The 27,621-nt window shown below is 43.2% G+C and overlaps 1 protein-coding gene across 4 annotated transcripts in view; it reads left to right on the forward strand.

Moving 5' to 3' along the window:
- The window catches only part of LOC120021507 (calcium/calmodulin-dependent protein kinase type II subunit alpha-like), a 111,606-nt gene that overhangs the window by 64,139 nt on the left and 19,846 nt on the right, over positions 1-27,621 (forward strand). For 3 of the 4 annotated variants that reach the window (XM_038965295.1, XM_038965292.1, XM_038965294.1), the window contains exons 6-12: positions 1,961-2,033; positions 4,539-4,641; positions 14,220-14,303; positions 17,603-17,697; positions 19,144-19,266; positions 19,383-19,466; positions 26,256-26,298. In XM_038965295.1, the coding sequence (XP_038821223.1) occupies positions 1,961-2,033; positions 4,539-4,641; positions 14,220-14,303; positions 17,603-17,697; positions 19,144-19,266; positions 19,383-19,466; positions 26,256-26,298 (605 nt within the window). Of the gene's footprint in view, positions 1-1,960; positions 2,034-4,538; positions 4,642-14,219; positions 14,304-17,602; positions 17,698-19,143; positions 19,267-19,382; positions 19,467-26,255; positions 26,299-26,776; positions 26,791-27,621 lie in introns of all 4 variants that reach the window. The other variant, XM_038965293.1, reaches the window with a different exon arrangement.

Raw genomic sequence — 27,621 nt, forward strand, 5'->3', positions numbered from 1 at the left:
AGTAAATATTTTCTTAACTCTGTTTTATAAAAACGGCATTGTTGGTTAAGGGGTTGTAAGTAAGCATTTCACCTGTTGTATTCAGTGCATTTGACAAATACAATTTGATTGGATGTTCATCCCCGTTTCGTTTACATCCGTTTAAGAAACGTTTTTCAACAGAATCGGCAGTATGAATACACCCCGATCACACGTAAACACAGTTCACTTTCATAGCAGCCACATACAAACAGCATGATCTCTTTGATTGTTGTATTCTTTCTTGCATCTGTACACTCTCCTCCTCTCACTTTTTTCATTCGCTTGTGGTCTTCGCTTGTGGACTTGCAGAACATATCATCTTTCTGTGACCAGCCAAACCTTCATATCATAACTGCTAACCGCTACACAGCCTACATCGTTGTCACCATATTAATATCATAGACAATATAGCTACTAGAACTAACACATTAGTAATCCCTCTACAATCATGCAGTACAGTGTACAGTCAGCAGAAAGCTGATTAGCAGTTAGACCGGCGGGCCTCGGTGGCAATATATTAATAAAACCAAAAGCTTACCTTGACTTGGAAGTTCCAGTGTTTGATAGCCATAGCCAGCTAGGTAACATAGCAGCCTTCTCTGTTTGAGCCGGGTGTTTGAGTAGATTAAACTAGCTAGCTGCATTCACTAGCTAAGTAAGTGAAAGTGAAAAAATACAACAAAATATAGCTAGCTCTCTCTCTCTCTCTCGCTCTCTCGCTCTCTCCCTCTCTCCCTCTCTCTCTCTTGCTTCTCCTTCATTATACAGAAATGAATTTGTTCAAAACTTTTCAACTATTGTCTTTCTCTCTCTTTGCGTCAACTACTCACCACATTTTATGCACTGGAGTGCTACAGTAGCTAGGTGTAGCTTATGCTTTCAGTACTAGATTCATTCTCTGATCCTTTGATTGGGTCGACAACATGTCAGTTCATGCTGCAAGAGCTCTGATAGGTTGGAGGACGTCTTCCGGAAGTTGTCATAATTACTGTTTGAGTCTATGAAAGGGGGTGAGAACCACGAGCCTCCTCGGTTTTGTATTGAAGTCAATGTACCCAGAGGAGGACGGAAGCTAGCTGTCCTCCAGCTACACCATGGTGCTACCCTACAGCGTGCTGTTGAGGCTACTGTAGACCAGTGTGTTTTAATCGATTATTTTGTAATGTGAATATATTTAGTGTAGTTTTATCTAAAGAGGATAACTATTTTAATGTTTCACTATTATTATGACATTTATTGAGGAGGATGGTCCTCCCCTTCCTCCTCTGAGGAGCCTCTACTGATTGTCTAAAGCCTCTCAGTTAAAACTTTGTTGTCATGTCGTCACAGTCAGAGGCCTTTGTTTTGTCTGTAGGTCCGTTATTGGACTGTTCATTTGGATTGAACAGCTTTACCTCCGTAAACCTATTCATGATAGAGTATCTCCCCAATTCACCCAACACCAGCTATGGACTGGGCCATTGCTTTGCAGTGACAAAGCAACAGGGCCACAAAACAAATTAATGAACAGAAACAAATGGAAACAGATGGCTGTGGACGTGTAGGAGTGACCTCACATCAATGTACACACTTCGCCCGGGTTTAGCGTGTCAGTCTCTCTATCTCTGCGGACCGGGTTTTCCCTGCTCCACTGCTCCACTGCTTGATTGACAGCTGAGTCTATTTGCTAATTATCTTCCCACTGACTCCCAGCCAAACATGCAAAACCTCATCAGGCTTTGGCCCGCGCTACTGTGTTGATCGACAGTTTAGGAAAATGAATGGCCAAATCTAACGCCTCTGTGTGTCTTTGTATTGTTTTGGAGGTGCATAAGCCATTTTATCCAAAATGCTGTGTGGATTAATACTGAAGTGAAGCCCATTTTCAATAGCATTCAATTTAGCCTCTCAAAACTCCCAGCTCACTCAGTCTTTCAGTTTTCTCTCTTTCTTTTCATAGTCATTGTATTCAGCAGATTCTGGAGGCAGTGCTTCATTGTCATCAGATGGGAGTCGTTCACAGAGACCTCAAGGTAAGATTTAATAACGAATCAATTAAAAGACAGACTGTGTTCTGCACAGGCACAGACTGCTTATCCACTGCAAGATATCACTTTGATGACATTGTTATTATCTGATTGATTTGATAAAAAATGGATTTGGATTTAAATAATCTGTACACTCTTAGAAAATAGGGTTCCTAAAGGGTTCTTCGGAGCAATGGCCCAGTCCATAGCTGTCCCCATAGGAGATGGGGACAGTAGAACCATTTTTGGTTTCAGGTAGAACTCTTTTGGGTTCCATGTGAACCATCTGTGTGAAGGGTTCTACATGGAACTCAAAAGGGTTTTACCTTGAACCAAATAGGGTTCTTCAAAGGGTTCTCCTATGGGGACAGCCAAAGAACCATTTTAGGTTTCAGATAACAACTTTTCTTCTAAGAGTGTAGTCAGAAACTTCAGATCATACATTTGTTGTTATTTTCATCAATTTAAACACATTTAATACATTCATTTTAGCCATCCAGGCTCTTTTTAATTTGAACCTTGAGGACACATCTATGTAATGTTTGCTCCTCAGGCAGCAGATAACAGGCCATTCCTCTCTGCCTTGACTAAGGTTGCAAAATTCCACAAACTTTCAATACGTTCCCTGGTTTTTCCAAAATCCCGGTTGGAGGATCCCAGAGTCAGGGGGCAATAAGCAGGAAATCTGTAATTCTCCATCCAGGATTTCTGGAAAACCAGGGAATTTATTTAAAGTTCCCAGAATTTTGCAACCCTAGCCATGACTTTCAGTGTGATTCACCTGTAGGTATGTGGACAGAATAACAAAAGCCCAATCAAACCAATCAGAGAATTCAGGGGACATTCTGCTAAACCCTCTTCTGTCATAAGTAATTTCCCCTGCACACAGTTTGATGATTATAAAATAGGCATTCACTTACAGTGCAACCACCATCGATCCACTGTTCTGTTGCCAACTTGTCATGTACAGCACATGTACTCCATATCTCAACGTCAGCTCAAGGGAGTAAAAACGGAAACAAGCCCTCACACCATCTCCATCACGTCGGACAGCATTGGCGTGTGCTACAGTATGTCTGCCCTGTTGTAGTGTCAAAGAGGGACAGATAAATCAGAGGTTCCAGTACTGTTTCATTTATTAATATACGTATTCAAGTACCGGCTATACACCTACTCATTCAAGGGTTTTTCTTTATTTTTACTATTTTCTACATTGTACGAAAATAGTGAAGACATCAAAACTATGAAATAACACATATGGAATAATGTAGTAACCAAAACAATTGTTCAGTTACCGCTATATATACCTGTGATTATCATGCACTAACACATGCTAGTACAAAGAGAGACCCTTCTGCCCAACAGATACATGTTCCATTCACATGGTTTCACATCTGCCTCCCAGCACCTGGGAACTGAGGGAAGATGGAGTGATAAAATGGATCTGTGTAGGCTGCGATTTTAGGTGTGTGTGTGTTTGTGTATGTGCGCCTGTGTGCATTTGTGCGTGTGGTGTGTGTCTGTGTTTATCAGGGGGTGGATAACATCTCATAGCAGCAGCAGTAGAGTGATTGGCGGCAGGAGGTGGGGTGTTCATTCCTCTGTCTGTGTGGGATAGAAGTGGCTGGGTGCTGTATTTATCAGAGCTCTGTCATGCTGCAACCACACAAAGTCATTAACACTATTCAATCTGGCCCAGCCTAGAGTCATGTCTGTCTGCCACCATATCCCTGCTTCTGCTCAGGCCTCCTGTCTCTTTTGGTTGACTGACTGGCTGGCTAACTGGCTGACTAACTGACTGACTGACTGTTGACTGACTGGCTGGCTAACTGGCTGACTAACTGATTGCTGACTGCTGACTGACTGGCTGACTAACTGATTGCTGACTGACTGACTGCTGACTGACTGGCTGGCTAACTGGCTGACTAACTGATTGCTGACTGACTGACTGCTGACTGACTGGCTGACTAACTGACTGCTGACTGACTGACTGCTGACTGACTGGCTGACTAACTGACTGCTGACTGACTGACTGCTGACTGACTGGCTGACTAACTGACTGCTGACTGACTGACTGCTGACTGACTGGCTGGCTAACTGATTGCTGACTAACTGATTGCTGACTGACTGACTGCTGACTGACTGGCTGGCTAACTGATTGCTGACTAACTGATTGCTGACTGACTGACTGCTGACTGACTGGCTGGCTAACTGGCTGACTAACTGATTGCTGACTGACTGACTGCTGACTGACTGGCTGGCTAACTGGCTGACTAACTGATTGCTGACTGACTGACTGCTGACTGACTGGCTGGCTAACTGGCTGACTAACTGATTGCTGACTGACTGACTGCTGACTGACTGGCTGGCTAACTGGCTGACTAACTGATTGCTGACTGACTGACTGCTGACTGACTGGCTGGCTAACTGGCTGACTAACTGATTGCTGACTAACTGATTGCTGACTGACTGACTGCTGACTGACTGGCTGACCTCTCTCTTTCTATGCAGCCTGAGAACCTTCTGCTTGCCTCCAAGTCCAAGGGAGCTGCAGTGAAGCTGGCAGACTTCGGCCTGGCCATCGAGGTGGAGGGGGACCAACAAGCCTGGTTCGGTAATGGCTGATATGAATCGTAATTACACACACACACACGCACACACACAAAATGGAATGCAAATAAAGACTGGCTTCTAAAGCAGGTCGACGTATGCGAGATTTAGGATGTTTAATGTTAATATTTCCACCAGGGAAACAGAGCCTTCAGAGGGAAATCAATAATTCAAAGACTCCTATTGAATCCAATCAAACAAACGCTTTGCATCGAATATCATCAAAAAAGGAACATTTCCTCTACAGCTATTCTGGAGAAAGTTTACGTTAAAAAAAGATAATCAAGGTAGGAACAACTAGTTTTGTAGCACCATGACCACCACAGGGCAAGGAGCGCTGTTTACTGCTTGTTTTATTGATGAATTCCATTGCCACCAGAACTAGAAATACCACAGCCCCATCCAGCCTCATTAGTAGTGAGGCCTGCAGTGTAAAACCCTCTTGTTTGACTAGGTTCCACACAGCTCATTTTCTGTCACTCTAACTGCTCTAACTAACCTAGTTGACTGGCCTAACTAACCAGTCAAACTGACTGGTCTAACTAACCTAACTGACCTACTGCTCTAACTAACCTAGCTGACCAACTGGTCTAACTAACCTAGCTGACCGACTGGTCTAACTAACCTAACTGACCGACTGGTCTAACTAACCTAGCTGACCGACTGGTCTAACTAACCTAGCTGACCAACTGGTCTAACTAACCTAGCTGACTGACTGGTCTAACTAACCTAGCTGACTGACTGGTCTAACTAACTAACTAACCTAACTGACTGACTGGTCTAATTAACCTAGCTGACTGACTGGTATAACTAACCTAGCTGACCAACTGGTCTAACTAACCTAACTGACTGACTGGTCTAACTAACCTAACTGACTGACTGGTCTAACTAACCTAACTGACTGACTGGTCTAACTAACCTAACTGACTGACTGGTCTAACTAACCTAACTGACCGACTGGTCTAACTAACCTAGCTGACAGACTGGTCTAACTAACTTAGCTGACAGACTGGTCTAACTAACCTAACTGACCTAGCTGACCAACTGGTCTAACTAACCTAGCTGACCGACTGGTCTAACTAACCTAGCTGACCGACTGGTCTAACTAACCTAGCTGACCAACTGGTCTAACTAACCTAGCTGACTGACTGGTCTAACTAACCTAACTGACTGACTGGTCTAACTAACCTAGCTGACCGACTGGTCTAACTAACCTAACTGACTGACTGGTCTAACTAACCTAGCTGACCAACTGGTCTAACTAACCTAGCTGACCGACTGGTCTAACTAACCTAGCTGACTAACTGGTCTAATTAACCTAGCTGACCGACTGGTCCAACTAACCTAGCTGACAGACTGGTCTAACTAACCTAGCTGACAGACTGGTCTAACTAACCTAGCTGACCGACTGGTCTAACTAACCTAGCTGACCGACTGGTCTAACTAACCTAGCTGACCGACTGGTCTAACTAACCTAACTGACTGACTGGTCTAACTAACCTAGCTGACTGACTGGTCTAACTAACCTAGCTGACTGACTGGTCTAACTAACCTAACTGACTGACTGGTCTAACTAACCTAACTGACTGACTGGTCTAACTAACCTAGCTGACCGACTGGTCTAACTAACCTAACTGACTGACTGGTCTAACTAACCTAGCTGACTGACTGGTATAACTAACCTAGCTGACTGACTGGTCTAGAAGTTGTGGTAGTAGTGGTCAGTAGTTATGTGGTTCAGTAGTTGTGGTCAGAAGTTGTTTGGATATGGTTAGTAGATAAATGTGTGATCAGAAGTTGTGTGTTCAGAAGTTGTGTTGTTGTGGTATGTAATTGTGTGGTTGAGGTCAGGAGTTGTGTGGTTGTGGACACTAGATGTGGTCAGAATTTGTTTGATTGCGGTCAGAAGTTATGTGGTTGAGGTATGTCATTGTGGGGTTGTGGTCACTAGATATGGTCAGAAGTTGTGCGGTTGCGGTCAGAAGTTATGTGGTTGAGGTATGTAATTGTGTGGTTGTGTTCAGAAGTTGTGCGGTTGAGGTCAGAAGTTGTGTGGTTGCTGTCAGAAGTTGTAAAGTTGTGGTATGTAAAAGCGTTAGTGGTCAAAACGGCAGCTGTTTGGGAAAGTTAGAAAAAAACGTGGTAATGCAGTTACAAAAACAGCTGTACCGAAGTTCCGTATGGAATATTTTGATTCCACGCACAGCTATAAATAGCAGAGAAGTAGCTGAATATCCCATACGCTCTAACTTTTTGTCTAACTTGTTGCAGGAGTGGTCAAAACGGACGTTGTTTGCCAAAATGTTACAGAAAATGATGTTGATGCGGTTACTTAAACTGCTGTAACTTTTGATGCAAATATTATTCGTCCAAACTCCAGATTTGAGTAGCAGAGAAGTATACGAAGCTGGTACAAGCCTGCAATATTTTGTCTAAGAGGTTGCAAAGTGGAATTATTAGCTGATTTGCATCAAACGTTTCATGAGAAACTGACAGTTGGAAGTGATGATGTCACAATGATTAAAATCTTGAGAAATCCTATGTGTGCGGATTTGGGCCCCAAAATTTACGAAAAGTTAAATAACATAAAAAGTATAGCAGATATCAAAAAAATTGTATACAAGCAACTCGATCCAGACCATTCCGCACGTTCTGAAGTTTTCTAGCATAAACGCTGTAGGAGGAGTAGGCGGCGGAATAATAATAATAAGAAGAAGTATGTTGAATATCTAAGCTGCTGCTAGCCCCACCAACTAACCTAACTGACTGGTCTAACTAACCTAGCTGACTGGTCTAACTAACATAGCTGACTGGTCTAACTAACATAGCTGACTGGTCTAACTAACCTAACTGACCAACTGGTCTAACTAACCTAGCTGACCGACTGGTCTAACTAACCAGACTGGTCCTGCCGTCTGATTGGTGCCCTTTGGTTAAGAAGGTCACAGGAAATCAATTACTTTTTATCCAGCCAATCACATGAGCCCCTGCGATAGGAGCTCTACCGTAACCAGGAGGGAAGTCTCTCTCTGCTGTCCCAATCGCTCTGCTGTCCCAATCTCTCTGCTGGCCCAAGCAAAATGGTGCCAACAGAGATGGTCGCCTCGCTTCAGGTCCTTAGAAAACTATGCAGTTATTTGTTTTTTTAATGTATTATTTCCTACATTGTTAGCCCAGAAAATCTCAAGTGTTACTACATACAGCCGGGAATAACTATTGGATATAAAAGCGATGTCAACTTACCAATATTACAACCAGGAATACGTCTTTCCCGAAGCGGATCCTTTGTTCAGACCTTCACCCTGGACATGGGATCTTATCCCAGAGGCCGAACCAAAACAACGCGGTCACCTCAGGTGAGGCAGACGGAGCGGCCTACTGGTCAGACTCAGAAGGCGAGCACATCATCCACTGCTCCCGAGCATATTACTCGTCAATGTCCAATCTCTAGATAACAAGGTTGACGAAATTAGGGCACGAGTTGCCTTTCAGAGATTGTAACATTCTCTGTTTCATGGAAACATGGCTCACTCGGAATATGTTGTCAAAGTCGGTGCAGCCACCCGGTTTCTTCATGCATCGCACCGACAGAAACAAACATCTCTCTGGTAAGAAGAAGGGTGGGTGTATGCCTTATGATTAACGACTCATGGTGTAATCACAACAACATACATGTCACGCCCTGACCTTAGAGAGCCTTTTTATTTCTCTATTTGGTTAGGTCAGGGTGTGATTTGGGTGGGCATTCTATGTTTTCTGTTTCTTTGTTTTTGGCCGAGTGTGGTTCCCAATCAGAGGCAGCTGTCTATCCTTGTCTCTGATTGGGGATCATACTTAGGCAGCCCTTTTTCCCACCTTCAGTTGTGGGATCTTGTTTTCTGTTTAGTGTTCTTTTGCCTGACAGAACTGTTCGCTTTCGTTTTTTGACTTTCGTTATTTTGTTTGAGTGTTTTTCAATAAAAAATCATGAACACTTTCCACGCTGCGTCTTGGTCCACTCTTCCTACCACAAACGAGAGCCGTAACAATACAGGAACTCAGGTCCTTTTGTCACCTGACCTAGAATTCCTTACAATCAAATGCCGACCGCACTATCTTCCATGAGAATTCCATTCGATTATCGTCACAGCCGTGTATATCCCCCCTCAAGCAGATACCTCGTCGGCCCTGAAATAACTTCACAGGACTCTATGTAAACTGGAAACCATACATCCTGTGGCTGCATTTATTGTAGCTGGGGATTTTAACAAAGCTAACCTGAAAACAAGACTTCCTAATGTCGTGTCTTTGGCTATGCTGGATTAAATGATATGACATGCTATTCTATAAAATCGTTTCTCTGTAATTCATATTACCTGATTAAGCTAATCAGGTGAATGTAATTAACTAGAAAGTCGGGGCACCACAAAAGAATGTTTATAGAGCTGTTATCTTCCGAATAAACTCTTAAAGACCTGATAATCTTTTACATGAAATCTACATTTTATCAGCATATTGAATGCGTGACACGAGCTGGTAGCTTTCTGGATCATTGCTACTCTAACTTCCGCGATGCATACAAAGCCCTCCCCCGCCCTGCCTTTGGGCAAATCTGACCACGACTCCATTTTGTTGCTCCCAGCCTATAGACAGAAACTAAAACAGGAAACGCCCGTGCTCAGGTCTATACAACGCTGGTATTGTAGTGCCCGGGGTGTAGTGGAGGAAGGAGTCAGACGCAGGAGACAGAGAGTTCAGAGTAGCGTAACTTTAATCACCACCTAGGTGAAAACGACGCCAACACACAAGGGGAACTAAACAGTTCCGAAAATACAACGTACACAAACCGTGACTTACAGGCATGTACAACAGTACACAAAAACAATCCCGCACACCCAGCAGGCGGGCCGGCTGGGTAATAAAGCCCAACTCATCAACCTAATTACAAACAGGTGTAACCAATAAACAAACAAGGAGGGGGAGGAAAAAATCAGTGGCAGCTAGTAGGCCGGTGACGACGACCGCCGAGCGCCACCCGAACAGGAAGGGGAGCCACCTTCGGTAGGAGTCGTGACAGGTATGACCAATTGACGCTTCGAGATTGCTTCGATCACGTGGACTGGGATATGTTCTGGATAGCCTCAGACAATAACATTGATGTATACGGTGACTCTGTGAGCGAGTTTATTAGCAAGTGCATCGGAGATGTCGTACCCACTGTGACTATTTAAACCTTTCCTTACCAGACAACATGGATTGATGGCAGAATTCGCGCAAAAATGAAGCATGAACCACCGCTTTTAATCATGGGAAGGCGACTGGACACATGACCAAATACAAACAGTGCAGCTATTCCCTCTGCAAGGCAATCAAACAAGCAAAGCATCAGTATAGAGACAAAGTAGAGTCTCAATTCAATGGCTCAAATACGAGACGTATGTGGCAGGGTCTAAAGACAATCACGGATTACAAAAAGAAAACCAGCCCCGTCGCGAACATCAACGTCTTGCTCCCAGACTAATTAAACAACTTCTTTACTCGCTTTGAGGACAATACAGTGCCACTGACACGGCCTGCTACCAAAGCCTGTGGGCTCTCCTTCTCCATGGCCAATGTGAGTAAAATATTTTAACGTGTTAACCCTCGCAGGGCTGCTGGCTCAGACGGCATCCCTAGCCACGTTACCAGAGCATGCGCAGACCAGCTGGCTGGTGTGTTTACGGACATAATCAATCAATCCCTATCCCAGTCTGTTGTCCCCACATGCTTCAAGATGGCCACCATTGTTCCTGTTCCCGAGAAAGCTAAGGTGACTGAACTAAATGACTATCGCCCCGTTGCCCTCACTTCTGTCATCATGAAGTGCTTTGAGAGAATAGTCAAGGATCATATTTTTATTTTTTATTTTTATTTCACCTTTATTTAACCAGGTAGGCTAGTTGAGAACAAGTTCTCCTTTGCAACTGCGAACTGGCCAAGATAAAGCATAGCAGTTCGACACATACAACAACACAGAGTTACACATGGAATAAACAAAACATATAGTCAATAATACAGTAGAAAAAAAGAAAACAAAAAGTCAATATACAGTGAGTGCAAATGAGGTAAGATAAGGGAGTTAAGGCAATAAATAGGCCATGGTGGCGAAGTAATTACAATATAGCAATTAAACACTGGAATGGTAGATGTGCAGAAGATGAATGTGCAAGTAGAGATACTGGGGTGCAAAGGAGCAAGATATATAAATAAATACAGTATGGGGATGAGGTAGTTGGATGGGCTGTTTACAGATTGTCTATGTATAGGTGCAGTGATCTGTGAGCTGCTCTGACAGCTGGTGCTTAAAGCTAGTGAGGGAGATATAAGTCTCCAGCTTCAGTGATTTTTGCAGTTCGTTCCAGTCATTGGCAGCAGAGAACTGTAAGGAAAGGTGGCCAAAGGAGGAATTGGCTTTGGGGGTGACCAGTGAGATATACTTGCTGGAGCGCGTATCACCTCCACCCTACCTGATACCCTAGACCCACTTCAATTTGCTTACTGCCGCAATAGGTCCACTGACGATGCAATCGCCATCACACTGCACACTGCACACTGCCCTATCCCATCTGGACAAGAGGAATACCTATGTAAGAATGCTGTTCATTGACTACAGTTCAGCATTTAACACCATAGTACCCTCCAAACTCATCATTAAGCTCGAGACCATGGGTCTCGACCCCGCCCTGTGCAACTGGGTCCTGGACTTTCTGACGGGCTGCCGCTGGGTGGTGAAGGTAGGAAACAACATCTCCACCCCGCTGATCCTCAACACTGGGGCCTCACAAGGGTGCGTTCTCAGACCTCTACTGTACTCCCTGTTCACCCCTGACTGCGTGGCCATGCACGCTTCCAACTCAATCATCAAGTTTGCAGATGACACGACAGTGATAGGCCCGATTACCAACAACGACGAGACGGCCTACAGGGAGGAGTTGGGGGCCATCTGAGTAGAAAACAACCTCTCACTCAACATCGGCATACACATCACGGACAAACTGAAATGGTCCACCCACACAGACAGCGTGGTGAAGAACTGTACTCTTCACATGATGCTTTATCATTTCCTTAATGAAAATTAGTCTGGATATTTCAACCTGTCCTTTGTTCACAGTGCGTAAAACCCCAGGCTGGTTCCCTGGGTTTGGAGAATAAACCTCAGGAGGCTGAAGAAATTTGGCTTGTCACCTAAAACACTCACAAACTTTTACAGGTGCATAATTGAGAGCATGGTGTCGGGCTGTATCACCGCCTGGTACGGCAACTGCACCGCCCTCAACCGCAAGGCTCTCCAGAAGGTAGTGAGGTCTGCACAACACATCACCGGGGGCAAACTACCTGCCCTCCATGACACCTACAGCTACCTAATGTCACAGGAAGGCCAAAAAGATAATCAAGGACAACAACCACCCGAGCCACTGCCTGTTCACCCCGCTATCATCCAGAAGGCGAGGTCAGTACAGGTGCATCAAAGCTGGGACCGAGAGACTGAAAAACAGCTTCTATCTCAAGGCCATCAGACTGTTAAACAGCCATCATTAACATAGAGAGAATGCTGCCAAAATACAGACTCAAATCTCTGGCCACTTAAGTAAATGGACTCAATAAATGTATCACTAGTCACTTTAAATAATGCCACTTTAATAATGTTTACATATTATATTACTCATCTCATATGTATATACTGTATTCTATACCATCTACTGCATCTTGCCTATGCCGCACGCCCATCGATCATCCATATATTTACATGTGCATATTCTCATTCACCCCTTTAGATTTGTGTTTATAAGGTAGTTGTTGTGAATTTGTTAGATTACTTGTTAGATATTACTGCATTTTCGGAACTAGAAGCACAAGCATTTCGCTACACTCGCATTAACATCTGCTAACCATGTGTTTGTGACCAATAAAATGGTATTTTATTTGATCTCTCTGCTGACCCAATCTTTCTGCTGGCCCAATCTCTCTGCTGTGGTTTTCCATGCCTGCCTGAGGATGTGCTCAGTAATTTAATAATAAAAAAAAAAAAATATATATATATTGAATATGTTGAAGTGCATTTCTCACACCCAAGGCGTAATTCTTTTTGAAAAAAAAAAACGCAACATAGAACACAGACAACAACCAAAGCTATATACAGGTGTCGTCAGATCCAGAGGACATGAGAACAGAATTAACAGAGGAGTTGGAAAGCTATTCTGAACAGCGAAGTCTTGAAAGCACTGTGACCCATAGTTTGGAGTCTGTTGCGTGGCTCACAGTACCTTTGATGTTTCACCAGCCTGCCCTTTGGCTACGCTGAAAAACACATGGAGCAGAATCAAACATATGTTATAAAACTAGGGATCTAGGAATGTCTTTTAGAATTCAGTTTCCTTTTAATGAGCCAGAGGACACGTATCCAATATCCACAGTTCATTTTTACAGACACACCTCTCTTAGATCAGGATGATTTTTCTAAAGTGTTTTGGGGAACGCCTGGCTGGCTGCTTTTCCTCAGGACAGCTGGTGTAGCTGTCACACCCAGCTCTGCTGGTCATTATAATTATACTGTACTCTTCACATGATACTTTATCATTTCCTGAATGAAAATGAGTCTGGATATTTCAACCTGTCCTTTGTTCACAGTGCGTAAAACCCCAGGCTGGTTTCCTGGGTCTGGAGAATAAATGGAAGAATGCGTTCTTCTTCTTTGTTGGATGATTGATATATAATCCATTTGTCCACATAACAAGGCTGGAACGTGAGAAGATGTGGTGAATCGTTGAAAACAACAGTAAAATAAAGTCTCATCACCCCTCAGAAAGAGTTTATGACCAGACTTAGAACATTGACAGCCTGTCTGGTCAGGGTAGGTAATAAGCATATGGACCTCACACCTCAAATGAAGCTCTAGTGGGAGAAATGTGAGGCAGGCGGGACCAGGAACATGTGTATAATGTTATTACTCTCTCTTACATTCCGGGGAATAGAATTATCAGAGCAGATCTCTCTAATACTGTCTTCTTTTCCTGGTTTGTGACAGAATACAAAGTCAATTTGTTTTTCTCTTTTTCTCCTTGTTATATTGCGTTTAATAATTAAAAGATACTGAACTCTCATCACTTTACTGTACTCTATCATAGTATATAATGGATTTATATGGTTAGTGTCACTTCACACTTAAAACAGCATGTGCCTATATCACTATGTATTGTATAGCATTGCGCTTGTACCAGTATTTAGAACATTCTATAGAGCTAAACTCTATCAACTTGTTATTTTATTACACTGAGAGTATCCCTTTTAGAGCTTTCTAAAATGGTAAGTTTGCATCCTGGATGCTGATAGGTTGATAGTTGTTAGTTATTGAAGATAATCCAAAGGTAATGCCTGTTAACAGTTCCATTTGAATTATCAATGCACATCCACTGTCCTACAGCCCATCCAGGCAATTCATAAACTTGATCTCCACTGGAAAAATGCATCTAGATATTGTTTCCCATGGCTTGTTGCCTAGCATTTGATTTTCAATAGAGCTGTATTATCTGTGACTCACTGCCTCTCTGTCTGGATGTGATGCAGGCTTTGCAGGGACACCTGGTTACCTGTCTCCTGAGGTCCTGAGGAAGGACCCATATGGCAAAGCTGTGGACCTGTGGGCATGCGGTAAGCAGGATGACTTTCAGATATCCACCTCTTTCCTTGTTTGTTTCTGTCTACATCTACTGTAAGTTGCTGCTGCCTAAAGAAAGCATGATATAGACTTCACACCTGGTGGGATGCGTTTCCTAGTTTCTTAATCTCAAGCTTTATGTTTTCTTATTTGGCCAGACTGGGGATTGCTTCAGAGCCTCACCTACTAGAGTTGTGCTGACACAAAACCTGCCCGCCTCAATGTCACAGATGATTTAGTGCACCAGTATATTTATGGGGTCTGTTTCATCCAAAGGTGCATTGATGAGTCTGTTTCATCCAAAGGTGCATTGATGAGTCTGTTTCATCCAAAGGTGCATAGGTGAGCTCTCAGTCAGAGAAGACAAGGCAGCAGTATGTCGATCTGATCATGGCTCTCTCTCTATGTCTATATACATACAGTACCATGGGCCTCAGTACCACGGGCCTCAGTACCACGGGCTGTAGTACCACAGGCCTCAATACCACAGGCCTCAATACTACTGGCCTCAGTACCACAGGCCTCAGTACCACGGGCCTCAGTTTCACGGGCCACAGTACCACAGGCCTCATTACCACGGGCCTCATTACCACGGGCCACAGTACCACAGGCCTCAGTACCACGGGTCTCAATACCACGGGCCTCAATATCACGGGCCACAGTACTATGCACCTCGGTACCACAGGCGACTCTGTGTCAACAAGGTGGCAGAATTAATCTGCTAGACATCCTCCTGCTACTCTGATGCATGGACAACTCTTACCTAGGACATAGTATGTACAGTATATATAGTGTATATTATAGTATTGGAAAGAGTATGTGTTTTTAATGTTTTGTACGCTCAGTGTATATCTACATCATATGAATCACATATAAATCATTATTTTGACAATATGTAGTAGTACAGCCTCTTTTCACATTGAGTTGAATAGCTGCTCTTCAGCCCGGCTGGAATCAGCCGTTTAACCCGGTTTGGTTAGATTTCTTTTCAAACTTATTGACGTTTCAAGCTATCACTCTGTGCACATTGGTCTTTTGAAGCGGGAGAAGCTCATTGTTATGCACAGCTATATTTCCCTGCCTTTTGATATGAGCTTTGTGCTGCTGCTCCCCTTGAGATGTGTGTGGGCTTCATGGCCGATGGGTCTGTGAGCCTGGCAGGCTTCGCAGCAGTGAGATGAATTCACAAGAGACATAAGGTTGAGGGCTGAGGGGGGGCGACAATGTGGGCAGGCGGGAGTGGGCAGGGGTTCATTCTCAGAGTTCTAACGTCCTGACCCGGAGCTGGATCTGTATGTGCACATAACTGTGTGTATTGTTAACCCCACAGAGAGACCTTTCACCCAGAGAGAGGGAGTTCTCAGTGGTGGGGGGGTGTGGAATACATACAACACACGCACACACACACTGTCACGATCGTCTTGAGGATAATGAGTGGACCAAGGCGCAGCGTGTGGAAAATACATCTCTTTTATTTGAGACGAGTGAAACGCGAAACGAACACTTATAACAAAACGAAACAAAGCTACAAACGTAAGTGCAATACAAAAGCTACAAACGTTCTACATAGACAATTACCCACAAAACCCAAATGCCTATGGCTGCCTTAAATATGGCTCTCAATCAGAGACAATGAACCACAGCTGCCTCTAATTGAGAACCAATCTAGGCAGCCATAGACATACAAACACCTAGACAAGACACTGACCCATTAAATGTACAAAACCCCTAGACAATCCAAAAAACACATACATTCCCCATGTCACACCCTGACCTAACTAAAATAATAAAGAAAACAAAGATAACTAAGGCCAGGGCGTGACACACACACACACACAAGCTAGCACACACACACACACAGACACACATATACACTACTCCCTAGTGAGCGATCAAGATTCAGCACTATCAATTACTTCAGCACCTTTTCTTTTCGTCAAAGATAGAGAGATTTTCAGTATGTACTTTATGCTAGTTAATTCTTAAGTAACTAGAGTGCTGTGTTGTGGTGGACCATTCTTGATACACATGGGGAACTGTTGAGCGGAAAAAACCCAGCAGCATTGCAGTTCTTGACACAAACCGGTATGCTTGGCACCTACTACCATACCTTGTTCAAAGGCACTTAAATATTTTGTGTTGCCCATTCACTCTCTGAATGGCACACATACACAATCCATGTCTCAGTTGTCTCAAGGCTTAAAAATCCTTCTTTAACCTGTCTCCTCCCCTTCATCTACACTGATTGAAGTGGATTTAACAAGTGACATCAATAAGGGATCATAGCTTTCACCTGGATTCACCTGGTCAGTCTATGCCATGGAAAGAGCAGGTGTTCTTAATGTTTTGTATACTCAGTGTATAACGTATGTGTTGCCAGGTGTGACAGTCTTCTATTGTATAGTGATGTATAACGTCTGTGTTGCCAGGTGTGACAGTCTTCTATTGTATAGTGATGTATAACGTACTGTATGTGTTGCCAGGTGTGACAGTCTTCTATTGTATAGTGATGTATAACATCTGTGTTGCCAGGTGTGACAGTCTTCTATTGTATAGTGATGTATAACATCTGTGTTGCCAGGTGTGACAGTCTTCTATTGTATAGTGATGTATAACGTACTGTATGTGTTGCCAGGTGTGACAGTCTTCTATTGTATAGTGATGTATAACGTCTGTGTTGCCAGGTGTGACAGTCTTCTATTGTATAGTGATGTATAACATCTGTGTTGCCAGGTGTGACAGTCTTCTATTGTATAGTGATGTATAACGTCTGTGTTGCCAGGTGTGACAGTCTTCTATTGTATAGTGATGTATAACATCTGTGTTGCCAGGTGTGACAGTCTTCTATTGTATAGTGATGTATAACGTCTGTGTTGCCAGGTGTGACAGTCTTCTATTGTATAGTGATGTATAACATACTGTATGTGTTGCCAGGTGTGACAGTCTTCTATTGTATAGTGATGTATAACGTCTGTGTTGCCAGGTGTGACAGTCTTCTATTGTATAGTGATGTATAACATACTGTATGTGTTGCCAGGTGTGACAGTCTTCTATTGTATAGTGATGTATAACATACTGTATGTGTTGCCAGGTGTGACAGTCTTCTATTGTATAGTGATGTATAACATCTGTGTTGCCAGGTGTGACAGTCTTCTATTGTATAGTGATGTATAACATCTGTGTTGCCAGGTGTGACAGTCTTCTATTGTATAGTGATGTATAACATACTGTATGTGTTGCCAGGTGTGACAGTCTTCTCTTGTATAGTGATGTATAACATCTGTGTTGCCAGGTGTGATCCTGTACATCCTACTGGTGGGATATCCTCCGTTCTGGGATGAGGACCAGCACAGACTGTACCAGCAGATCAAGGCTGGGGCCTACGATGTGAGTCAAATCAAATCAAATCAAACTTTATTTGTCACATGCGCCGAACACAACATATGTAGTAGACCTTACTTACAAGCCCTTAACCAACAGTGCAGTTCAAGAAAGAGTTAAGAAAATATTTACCAAATAAACAAATTTAAAAAATAATAAAAGTAACACAATAAAATAACAATAACGAGGCTATATACAGGGGGTACCAGTACAGAGTCAATGTGCAGGGGTACAGGTTAGTTGAGGTAATTTGTACATGTAGGTAGGGGTGAAGAGTCACATCTATCCTAGCTCCTGTTCTTACTGTAACAATAACCCTCCATTCCTTCACTGGTCATGGCTGCTGGGGAAAAGCACAGTGTCTCTTCAGGATTGTGTAACACACCAGTTTCCAAAGAGATGAATCATCCTGAATTCAGTGCCTGATAATGGTTTATTTCTGCTGGGAGGAAAACACATCCTCTATTTTTTCTTCTTCAATTGAAGTCATAGCAGCCCATGGCTCTGTACTTCAATATTTCTGTACTTTGTTCTTTAATATTTCTCTACTCTGTCCTTTAATATTTCTCTACTCTGTCCTTTAATATTTCTCTACTCTGTCCTTATCACGTTTTAAGGTATGACCCAGATGCAGACAGTGTTGAAGAAACAAAAGTTTATTCCTTAAACAGGGGCAGGCAAACGACAGGTCAAGGCAGGCAGGGGTCAATAATCCAGAGAGGGTGTAAAGGTACAGGACAGCAGGCAGGCTCAGGGTCAGGGTCAGGGCAGGCAGAACAGTCAGAACCGAGAAACTAAACAGGAGCAAGAAACAAACGGGAGCAGGGAAACAAAACGCTGGTAGGTTCTACGAACAAAACGAACTGGCAACAGACAAACAGAGAACACAGGTGTAAATACACAGGGGATAATGGGGAAGATGGGTGACACCTGGAGGGGGGTGGAGACAATCACAAAGACAGGTGAAACAGATCAGGGCGTGACAGTCCTTTCATATTTCTCTACTCGGTCCTTTCACATTCCTATCCTCTGCCTACAGAATGTTTACCCTCATATATAGTTTGCAAAATGTACCTTTAGGATTATTTTCACTCATTTGAAGATCATCACCAGTTTGAATTCCCACGATTTATTTAAGCAATAAGGCCCGAGGGGGTGTGGTACATGGCCCATATACCACGGCTAAGGGCTGTTCTTATGCATGACGCAACGCGGAGTGCCTGGATACAGCCCTTAGCCATGGTATATTGGCCATACACCACAAACCCCTGAGGTGCCTTATTGCTATTATAAACTGGTTATCAATGTAATTAGAGCAGTAAAAATAAATGTTTGCCATACCTGTGGTATACGGTCAGATGTACCACTGCTGTCAGCCATTAAGCATTCAGGGCTCGAACCACCCAGTTTATAATTGTATGTTAATACCAAATACCTCCTCGTGTCCTGTAGTTCCCCTCGCCAGAGTGGGACACTGTTACTCCAGAGGCCAAGGATCTCATCAACAAGATGTTGACTATCAACCCTGCCAAGCGCATCACAGCCTCGGAGGTTCTCAAACATCCCTGGATCTCAGTGAGTTCAGAGCATTCTCACAATGATCACCTTGTCCAGTAAGATCCGGCCCGGTGTCTAACCTGACATGTCTTTATTTTTTCCTTCTCTCGCTCTCGCTCTCTCTCTCTCTACAGCACCGCTCCACTGTGGCCTCCTGCATGCACAGACAGGAGACGGTGGAGTGCCTGAAAAAGTTCAACGCCAGAAGGAAACTCAAGGTATAGTAAACTTCTGGGAGCAAGATGAAATGTAGATATGATACTGGAACAGTTGATTGTTACTCTCTTTTGACCAGGGTAGGAAAACAATATCAGATTTTCTGGGTCACTAGTGATGGGAGTTTGAGTGACGTTGGAAATGTGATCTATCAAGGTAAAATGGCTTTCATTAAACGAGTCCATGCACGGTTCAAGATGAGAGGACGTCTCTTTGTTTGATTTGTGTGACGTGAAAACTCTCATTCATTTGGTTATGTAACTACAGCGTTTGTGTTTGAACTTTTTTATGACCCCTTATAGGCAGGTCCACTTAATTGTAATTCATTCAGGTTACACTTTTCAGAGGAACAAATAGTGACTTTGGAACCATCTGGATACAGATCCTAAAAAATGACAACTTTTTTAAACGATTGGAATACAGATCTCAGAAAGTGACAACTTTTTAAAACTATTTGAATACAGATCGTATAAAGCAACTACTTTTAAAAAAAAATCTCAGGAAGTGACTATTGGATTGGCTGCCTTCAACTAATGGCAGGGCTGTATCTGGAACTGCATGTTGAAGATCGAAATATAATGAATAGAGCACAAACAATCTCCTATACCTTTCCAATCTATCTGACAGTCATATTTACACAATACATGTACATCTGAACATTCTGTAAAAGTCCATTCCCCTGAATCAAATCAAATACAATTTTATTGGTCACATACACATGGTTAGCAGATATTATTACAAAATTATAAAATTACGAAATGCTTATGCTTCTAGATCCATCAATGCAGCAGTATCTAACAGGTAATATCTAACAATTCCACAACAAAACCTAATATCTAACAATTCCACAACAAAACCTAATACACACAATCTAGTAGAGGAATGGGATAAGAATATATAAATATAAAATATATGGATGAGCAGTGACAGAGCGGCTAAGATGCAATAGCTAGTATAGAATGATCATGTTTTAAGGTATGACCCAGGTGCAGACAGTGTTGAAGAAATAGAAGTGTATTCTTTAAACAGGGGCAGGCAAACGACAGGTCAAGGCAGGCAGGGGTCAATAATCCAGAGAGGGTGTAAGGCACCGGAACAGCAGGCGGGCTCAGGGTCAGGTCAGGCAGAGGTCAGTAATCCAGAGTAGAGGCAATGGTACAGGACGGCAGGCAGGCTCAGGGTCAGGGCTGGCAGGAAAGGTCAAAACCGGGAAACTAGAAAACAGGGACTATAGCAAAGACAGGAGCAAGGTAAAACGCTGGTAGGTTTGAAAGAACAAAGCGAACTGGCCCAGACAGACAGAAAACACAGACAGACAGAAAACAGACAGACAGAAAAAGCTATGAGTACCCAGGGGATAATGGGGAAGATGGGGGACACCTGGAGGGGGTTGGAGACAAGCACAAGGACAGGTGAAATCGATCAGGGTGTGACAAGAATAGATAGTGTAGGATACAGTATACAGTATATACAGTACATATGAGTTAAGTAATGCGAGATATGTAAACATTCTTAAAGTGACATTATTAAAGTGGCTAGTGTTCCATTTATTAAAGAGGTCAATGATATCAAGTATGTAGGTAGGCAGCCGCCTCTCTGTGCTAGAGATGGCTGTTTAACAATCTGATGGACTTGAGATATAAGCTGTTTTTCAATCTCTCTATCCCAGCTTTGATGCAGCTGTACTGACCTCGCATTCTGGATGGAAGCGGGGTGAACAGGTAGAGGCTCGGGTGTTGATTGTCCTTGATTATCTTTTTTGCCTCCTGTCACATCGGGTGTTGTAGGTGTCCTGGAGGGCAGGTAGTTTGCCCCTGGTGATGCGTTGTGCAGACTGCACCAGCCTCTGGAGAGCCCTGCGGTTGTGGGCGGTACAGTTGCCGTACCAGGCGGTGATACAGCCCGACAGGATGCTCTCGATTGTGCACCTGTAAACGTTAGTGAGCATTTTCAGTGACAAGCCACATTTTTTCAGCCTCCTGAGGTTGAAGATGCGCTGTTGCGGCTTCTTCACCACACTGTCTGTGTGCGTGAACCATTTCAGTTTGTCTGTGATGTGTACACAGAGGAACTTAAAACTTTCCACCTTCTCCACTGCTGTCCTGTCGATGTGGATAGGGGGGTGCTCCCTTTTGCTCTTTCCTGAAGTCCACGATCATCTCTTGTTTTGCTGACATTGAGTGAGAGGTTATTTTCTTGACACCACACTCCAAGGGCCCTCACCTCCTCCCTGTAGGCTGTCTCGTCATTGTTGGTAATCAAGCCTACCACTGCTGTGTCGTCAGCAAACCTTTTTTCTTATTTTTTATATTTTTTAACCCCAATTTCGTGGTATCCAATTGATATTTACAGTCTTGTCTCATCGCTGCAACTCCCGTACGGACTCGGGAGAGGCGAAGGTCGAGAGCAGTGCATCCTCTGAAACACAACCCAACCAAGCCGCATTGCTTCTTAACACAATGCCCACTTAACCCGGAAGCCAGCCGCACCAATATGTTGGAGGAAACACCGTACACCTGGCAACCATGTCAGTGTGCACTGTGCCCGGCCTGCCACAGGATTCGCTAGTGCGCGATGGGACAAACCCTCCCCTAACCCGGACGATGCTGGGCCAATTGTGCGCCGCCCCATGGGTCTCCCGGTCGCGGCCAGCTGCGACAGAGCCTGGACTCGAGACCAGAATCTCTCGTGGCACAGCTAGCACTGCCTTAGACCACTACGCCACTCGGGAGGCCATCTGCAAACTTGATGATTGAGTTGGAGGTGTGCATGGCCACGCAGTCATGGGTGAACAGGGAGTACAGGAGAGGGCTGAGAATACATCCTTGTGGGGCCCCAGTGTTGAGGATCAGCGGGGTGGAGATGTTGTTTCCTACCTTCACCACCTGGGGGCGGCCCGTCAGGAAGTCCAGGACCCAGTTGCACAGGGCAGGGTCAAGACCCAGGGACTCAAGCTTAATGATGAGTTTGGAGGGTACTATGGTGTTGAATGCTGAGCTGTAGTAAATGAACAGCATTCTTACATAGGTATTCCTCTTGTCCAGATGGGATAGGGCAGTGTGCAGTGTGATGGCGATTGCATCACCTGTGGACCTATTGGGGCGGTAAGCAAATGTGGGTCTAGGGTGACAGGTAGGGTAGAGGTGATATGATCCTTGACTAGTCTCTCAAAGCACTTCATGATGACAGAAATGAGTGCAACTAGTCATTTAGTTCAGTTACCTTGGCTTTCATGGGAACAGGAACAATGGTGGCCATCTTGAAGCATGTGGGGACAACAGACTGGGATAGGGATTGATTGAATATGTCCGTAAACACACCTGCCAGTTGGTCTGCTCATGCTATGAGGACACGGCTAGGGCTGCAGTCTTTGCCGGCAGCCTTGCGAGGGTTAACACGTTTAAATGTTTTACTCACGTCGGCCAGGGAGTAGGAGAGCTCACAGTTTTTGGTAGTGGGCCTAGTGGTTGGCACTGTATTGTCCTCAAAGCGAGCAAAGAAGTTGTTTAACCTGTTATGGCTGCAGCCCGGTGTCGGTACACTTATGACAACAGCCCGTCCAAGTGCAGGGCGCGAAATTCAAAGATATTTTTTAGAAATATTTAACTTTCACACATTAACAAGTCCAATACAGCAAATGAAAGATACACATCTTGTGAATCCAGCCAACATGTCCGATTTTTAAAATGTTTTACAGCGAAAACACCACGTATATTTATGTTAGCTCACCACCAAATACAAAAAAGCACAGACATTTTTCACAGCACAGGTAGCTTGCACAAAACCAACCTAACTAACCAAGAACCAACCAAACTAACCAAGAAACAACTTCATCAGATGACAGTCTTATAACAAGTTATACAATAAATCTATGTTTTGTTCGAAAAATTTGCATATTTGAGGTATAAATCATAGTTTTACATTGCAGCTACAATCGGAAATAGCACCGAAGCAGCTAGAACAATTACAGAGACCAAATTGAAATACCTAAATACTCATCATAAAACATTTATGAAAAATACATGGTGTACAGCAAATGAAAGACAAACACCTTGTGAATCCAGCCAATATTTCCGATTCTTTAAGTGTTTTACAGCGAAAACACAATATAGCATTATATTAGCTTACTACAATAGCCTACCACACAACCCCATTCATTCAATTCAACGTTAGCGATGGCGAATAAACCAGCAAAAGATATTAATTTTTTCACTAACCTTCATAAACTTCATCAGATGACAGTCCTATAACATCATATTACACAATACATATATGGTTTGTTCGAAAATGTGCATATTTAGAGCTGAAATCCGTGGTTATACAATGTGACCATGTAGCAATTATTTTCCAGAATCTCTGTATATGTTTCTGACACTCACCTATTCTGACCAAATGACTATTCATAAACTTTACAAAAAAATACATGTTGTATAGGAAATGATAGATACACTAGTTCTTAATGCAATCGCCGTGTTAGAATTCTAAAAATAACTTCATTACGACATGCAGCTTACGTTATGGCGAGAGAGCGCCCAAAATCTGGGCGCAAACTAATAGTACACATGTTCGACAGATATATGAAATAACATCATAAATGGGTCCTACTTTTGATGATATTCCATCAGAATGTTGTACAAGGGGTCCTTTGTCCAGAACAATCGTTGTTTGGTTTTAGAATGGAATTTTTCCCTCTCGAATGAGCAAGCAAAACTAGCCAAGTGGCGCTAAGCTCTCCTTCGTCACCAAACGCAAAGAACGCAACACGCCTAAACTCCCGAAAAATTTTCAATAATCTAATAAAACTATATTGAAAAAACATACTTTACGATGATATTATCACATTTATCAAATAAAATCAAAGCCGGAGATATAAGACAATACTGGTGACCTTTAATGCGCTTCCTGAACAAAGGAATTCTGGGGTCATGTCATTCCAAGCTCTATCTTTTGACCATAGAAATACCTAGAAACCCCATTTCACCTCTCACAGCCTATTGACATCTAGTGGAAGGCGTATGAAGTGCATGTATACTAATAGATATCAAGCACATTTATAGGCAGGCCCTGGAACAGAGCCTCGATTTAAGATTTTTCACTTTCTGACAGGAAGTTTGCTGCAAAATGAGTTCTGTTTTACTCACAGATATAATTCAAACGGTTTTCGAAACTTGAGAGTGTTTTCTATCCAATAGTAATAATAATATGCATATTGTACGAGCAAGAATTGAGTACGAGGCCGTTTGAAATGGGCACCTTTTATCCAAGCTACTCAATACTGCCCCTGCAGCCCAAAGAAGTTAATTTGTCTGGAAGCAAGATGTTGATGTCCGCGACGGGGCTGGTTTTCTCTTTGTAATTGTGATTGTCTGTAGACCCTGCCACATACGTCCATTGCCCCAGGTGTACATAATCAAGACAAACCAATTAACCAATTACATCTTGTACAGATAAGTATAAATGCATTGTGATGCTCAACTACTGTGTGACTCTTTCAACATGCCACTGAAAAGGTTGAAAGCTGGATTTCATTTTATGATACCTAAAAATACTGCAGAGTCATTCAAAGCCATTTGCAAAGTTCAAGTTGAATGTTTAGCAAAAACAACTTTGAAACTATTTGTCCATTTGAGGGAAAGTGTTCTCAACCACACGCTATGCAGTCCTTTAGCTGTAGTTGATTCAAGAAGGCAATTTTGGGATATTTATTTTCCTTTCGACACTTAATAGACATATTTTGTTACTGTTAGCCTCTTCAGTAACACTTAACATTAAACTGTTCTTGCGCCTGTGTAATAAAACAAAATTACTTTTGGAGCAACTTTTTATTAGCACGTTGTTAACATAATACTTTGGTAATTGCATTTTAATCGCATAGCAATGAGCTGAGAGTTTGCAACTACTGTACACAAGAGGAATAGTGACTGTTCCTTATTCCACTTATGCAATAACTCCATCATTATGCAATTATAAAGCAATTTCCACAGTCCAATGTAACAACAATGTTGCTATTGTCACAAATTGACCAGACATGTATAAGTACTTGAGGTGTTACTGTATGTCTCACTCATTATGAAAATATATCTGTTTTTCATTTTGAAGCCGCACAAGGGGTACACTTTAATGTTGAGGTGATTCCATGCCCATTGTGTATTTCATTCTAAGCTATAGGCTATATTAAAAGGAATATCCAAGACCCCTCCAAACCATGTGCTTATGATCATATATTTAGACTGACTCACTGTTGTAGTTTCTGGTTCTTCATCATATATTTGGCAGCCATCAAATACATATGTTTTGGTTTTCAAATCACTTGCATATATTCAAATACCTTCAGAAAATGTCTGAGACCTGTATTTGAGTATCAAAGAAAATAGTGGCCTTTTAGTTGAAACTCTATCTAAACTATATTAGACTACCTTTTCAAATAAACTACAAAATACAACTATGTTCTGCCCAGGTCTGATCTACACACACAACGGCAGTGTGACATTGTTCGTGCAGTAATATCAAATGCTTTTTAAATTGAGTTTTGCCAATTATTTGCCAATGTAAACGTTTTTATTTGGTGCTGTTAAGACATAACAACTGTGACAGTACTCTAGGTTATTCCCTTGAGAGTAAGCAACAATCTAAACTGTTGAAATTACATGTAAGCAAGCTAATCAAGCTGTTGATAATATATTCCAGCCAAGCTTGGTTGCCAAGAACACGGTGGCATTATAAAATGTACTTTTTAATGAATCCTTTTGTTTTTTTTATTTCTTATGTAACAATCCATCTCTTCTTATTAGGGTGCCATTCTCACCACCATGTTGGCGACTCGGAACTTCTCAGGTAAGTCCTGTAGAGGTGCCTTGTCAGAACGGTCCTCCTCTCCCTTCTGGAGTGAGAGTGGGCTCATTAATACTAATTATATATGACATTTGTCAGACTTTCTATCCAAAGAGACTTACAGTCACGGATGCATAACATTTCTACATACGGGTGGTCCCAGGAATGGAACCCACTATCCTGACGTTGCAAGCTCCATGCAAGCTCCATGTTGCAAGCTCCATACCAACGGAGCTACAGACTAGAGAACTGCTTAACAGTGTCCCTAGGGAGGTCACTATTCTAGAGGAGTGACATGGGCTCAGGAGGCTGGCCCTAGACTGGGGGACTCCAAGCCCATGGAGCAGGAAGATGGCTGGTCCTAGACTGGGGGGCTCCAAGCCCATGGAGCAGGGAGGAGGCTGGCCCTAGACTGGGGGGCTCTAAGCCCATGGAGCAGGAGGAGGCTGGTCCTAGACTGGGTGTCTCCAAGCCCATGGAGCAGGGAGGAGGCTGGTCCTAGACTGGGGGGCTCCAAGTGCATGGAGCAGGGAGGAGGCTGGTCCTAGACTGGGGGGCTCCAAGCCCATGGAGCAGGGAGGAGGCTGGTCCTAGACTGGGTGGCTCCAAGCCCATGGAGCAGGGAGGAGATGATGACAGCTTGTAGACTCTTCCCCATGCCAATTGACACTCCCCTGTCCGACACTCCGATCGTTACAACACACTAATTCACTGTCACAAGTTAGAATGATGTCTGGGATGTCTGTTCAAAACTGACACAAGATGGCCAAGTTGTGCTTCGACTGTAAATCAATAGCTGAACGGTGATAGGGACCATGGAATAGCCTGGCCATCTGCTTACAAACACTAGTTATCACAATGTACATTTGCTGCTTGACAAATGTGCATGTGTTATTATCATTACAGCCCACTTACTGTAGCTGAGCCATCTGCTATTGGGTCCTCAGTCCCTCCATGACTTCACTCAGATGGGCCGTGGAATCCACCACTGCAGGTGGAACATACAGTATTATGTGGGTATGGACCATCCCTATGTTGCTGTTATCTGAAATGTTTTGTCAAAATCCTCTACATTCTTATACTCCCCTTGGCTGCAAGGAAGGGCCAGCTGAGATGAAGGAGTCACAGTGCAACGTTGTTAGAAAATAAAGAGGATGGAGTTCCCTCTGGCGTGTAGCCTTGTGTGTCTTTGGCAGGCTCCCGCTACACCATAAGGTCAATATAGGCACTCTCACAGTCTCACAGACTCAGAGATGGAGGGATCCCCTTCAAAGCCCACAGTTTACACATCCCTACCAATCTCCAACCAGCGTAATATAATTGTTC

Source organism: Salvelinus namaycush, chromosome 26, assembly GCF_016432855.1.
Source record: "Salvelinus namaycush isolate Seneca chromosome 26, SaNama_1.0, whole genome shotgun sequence".
In the NCBI taxonomy this organism is placed as follows: domain Eukaryota; kingdom Metazoa; phylum Chordata; class Actinopteri; order Salmoniformes; family Salmonidae; genus Salvelinus; species Salvelinus namaycush.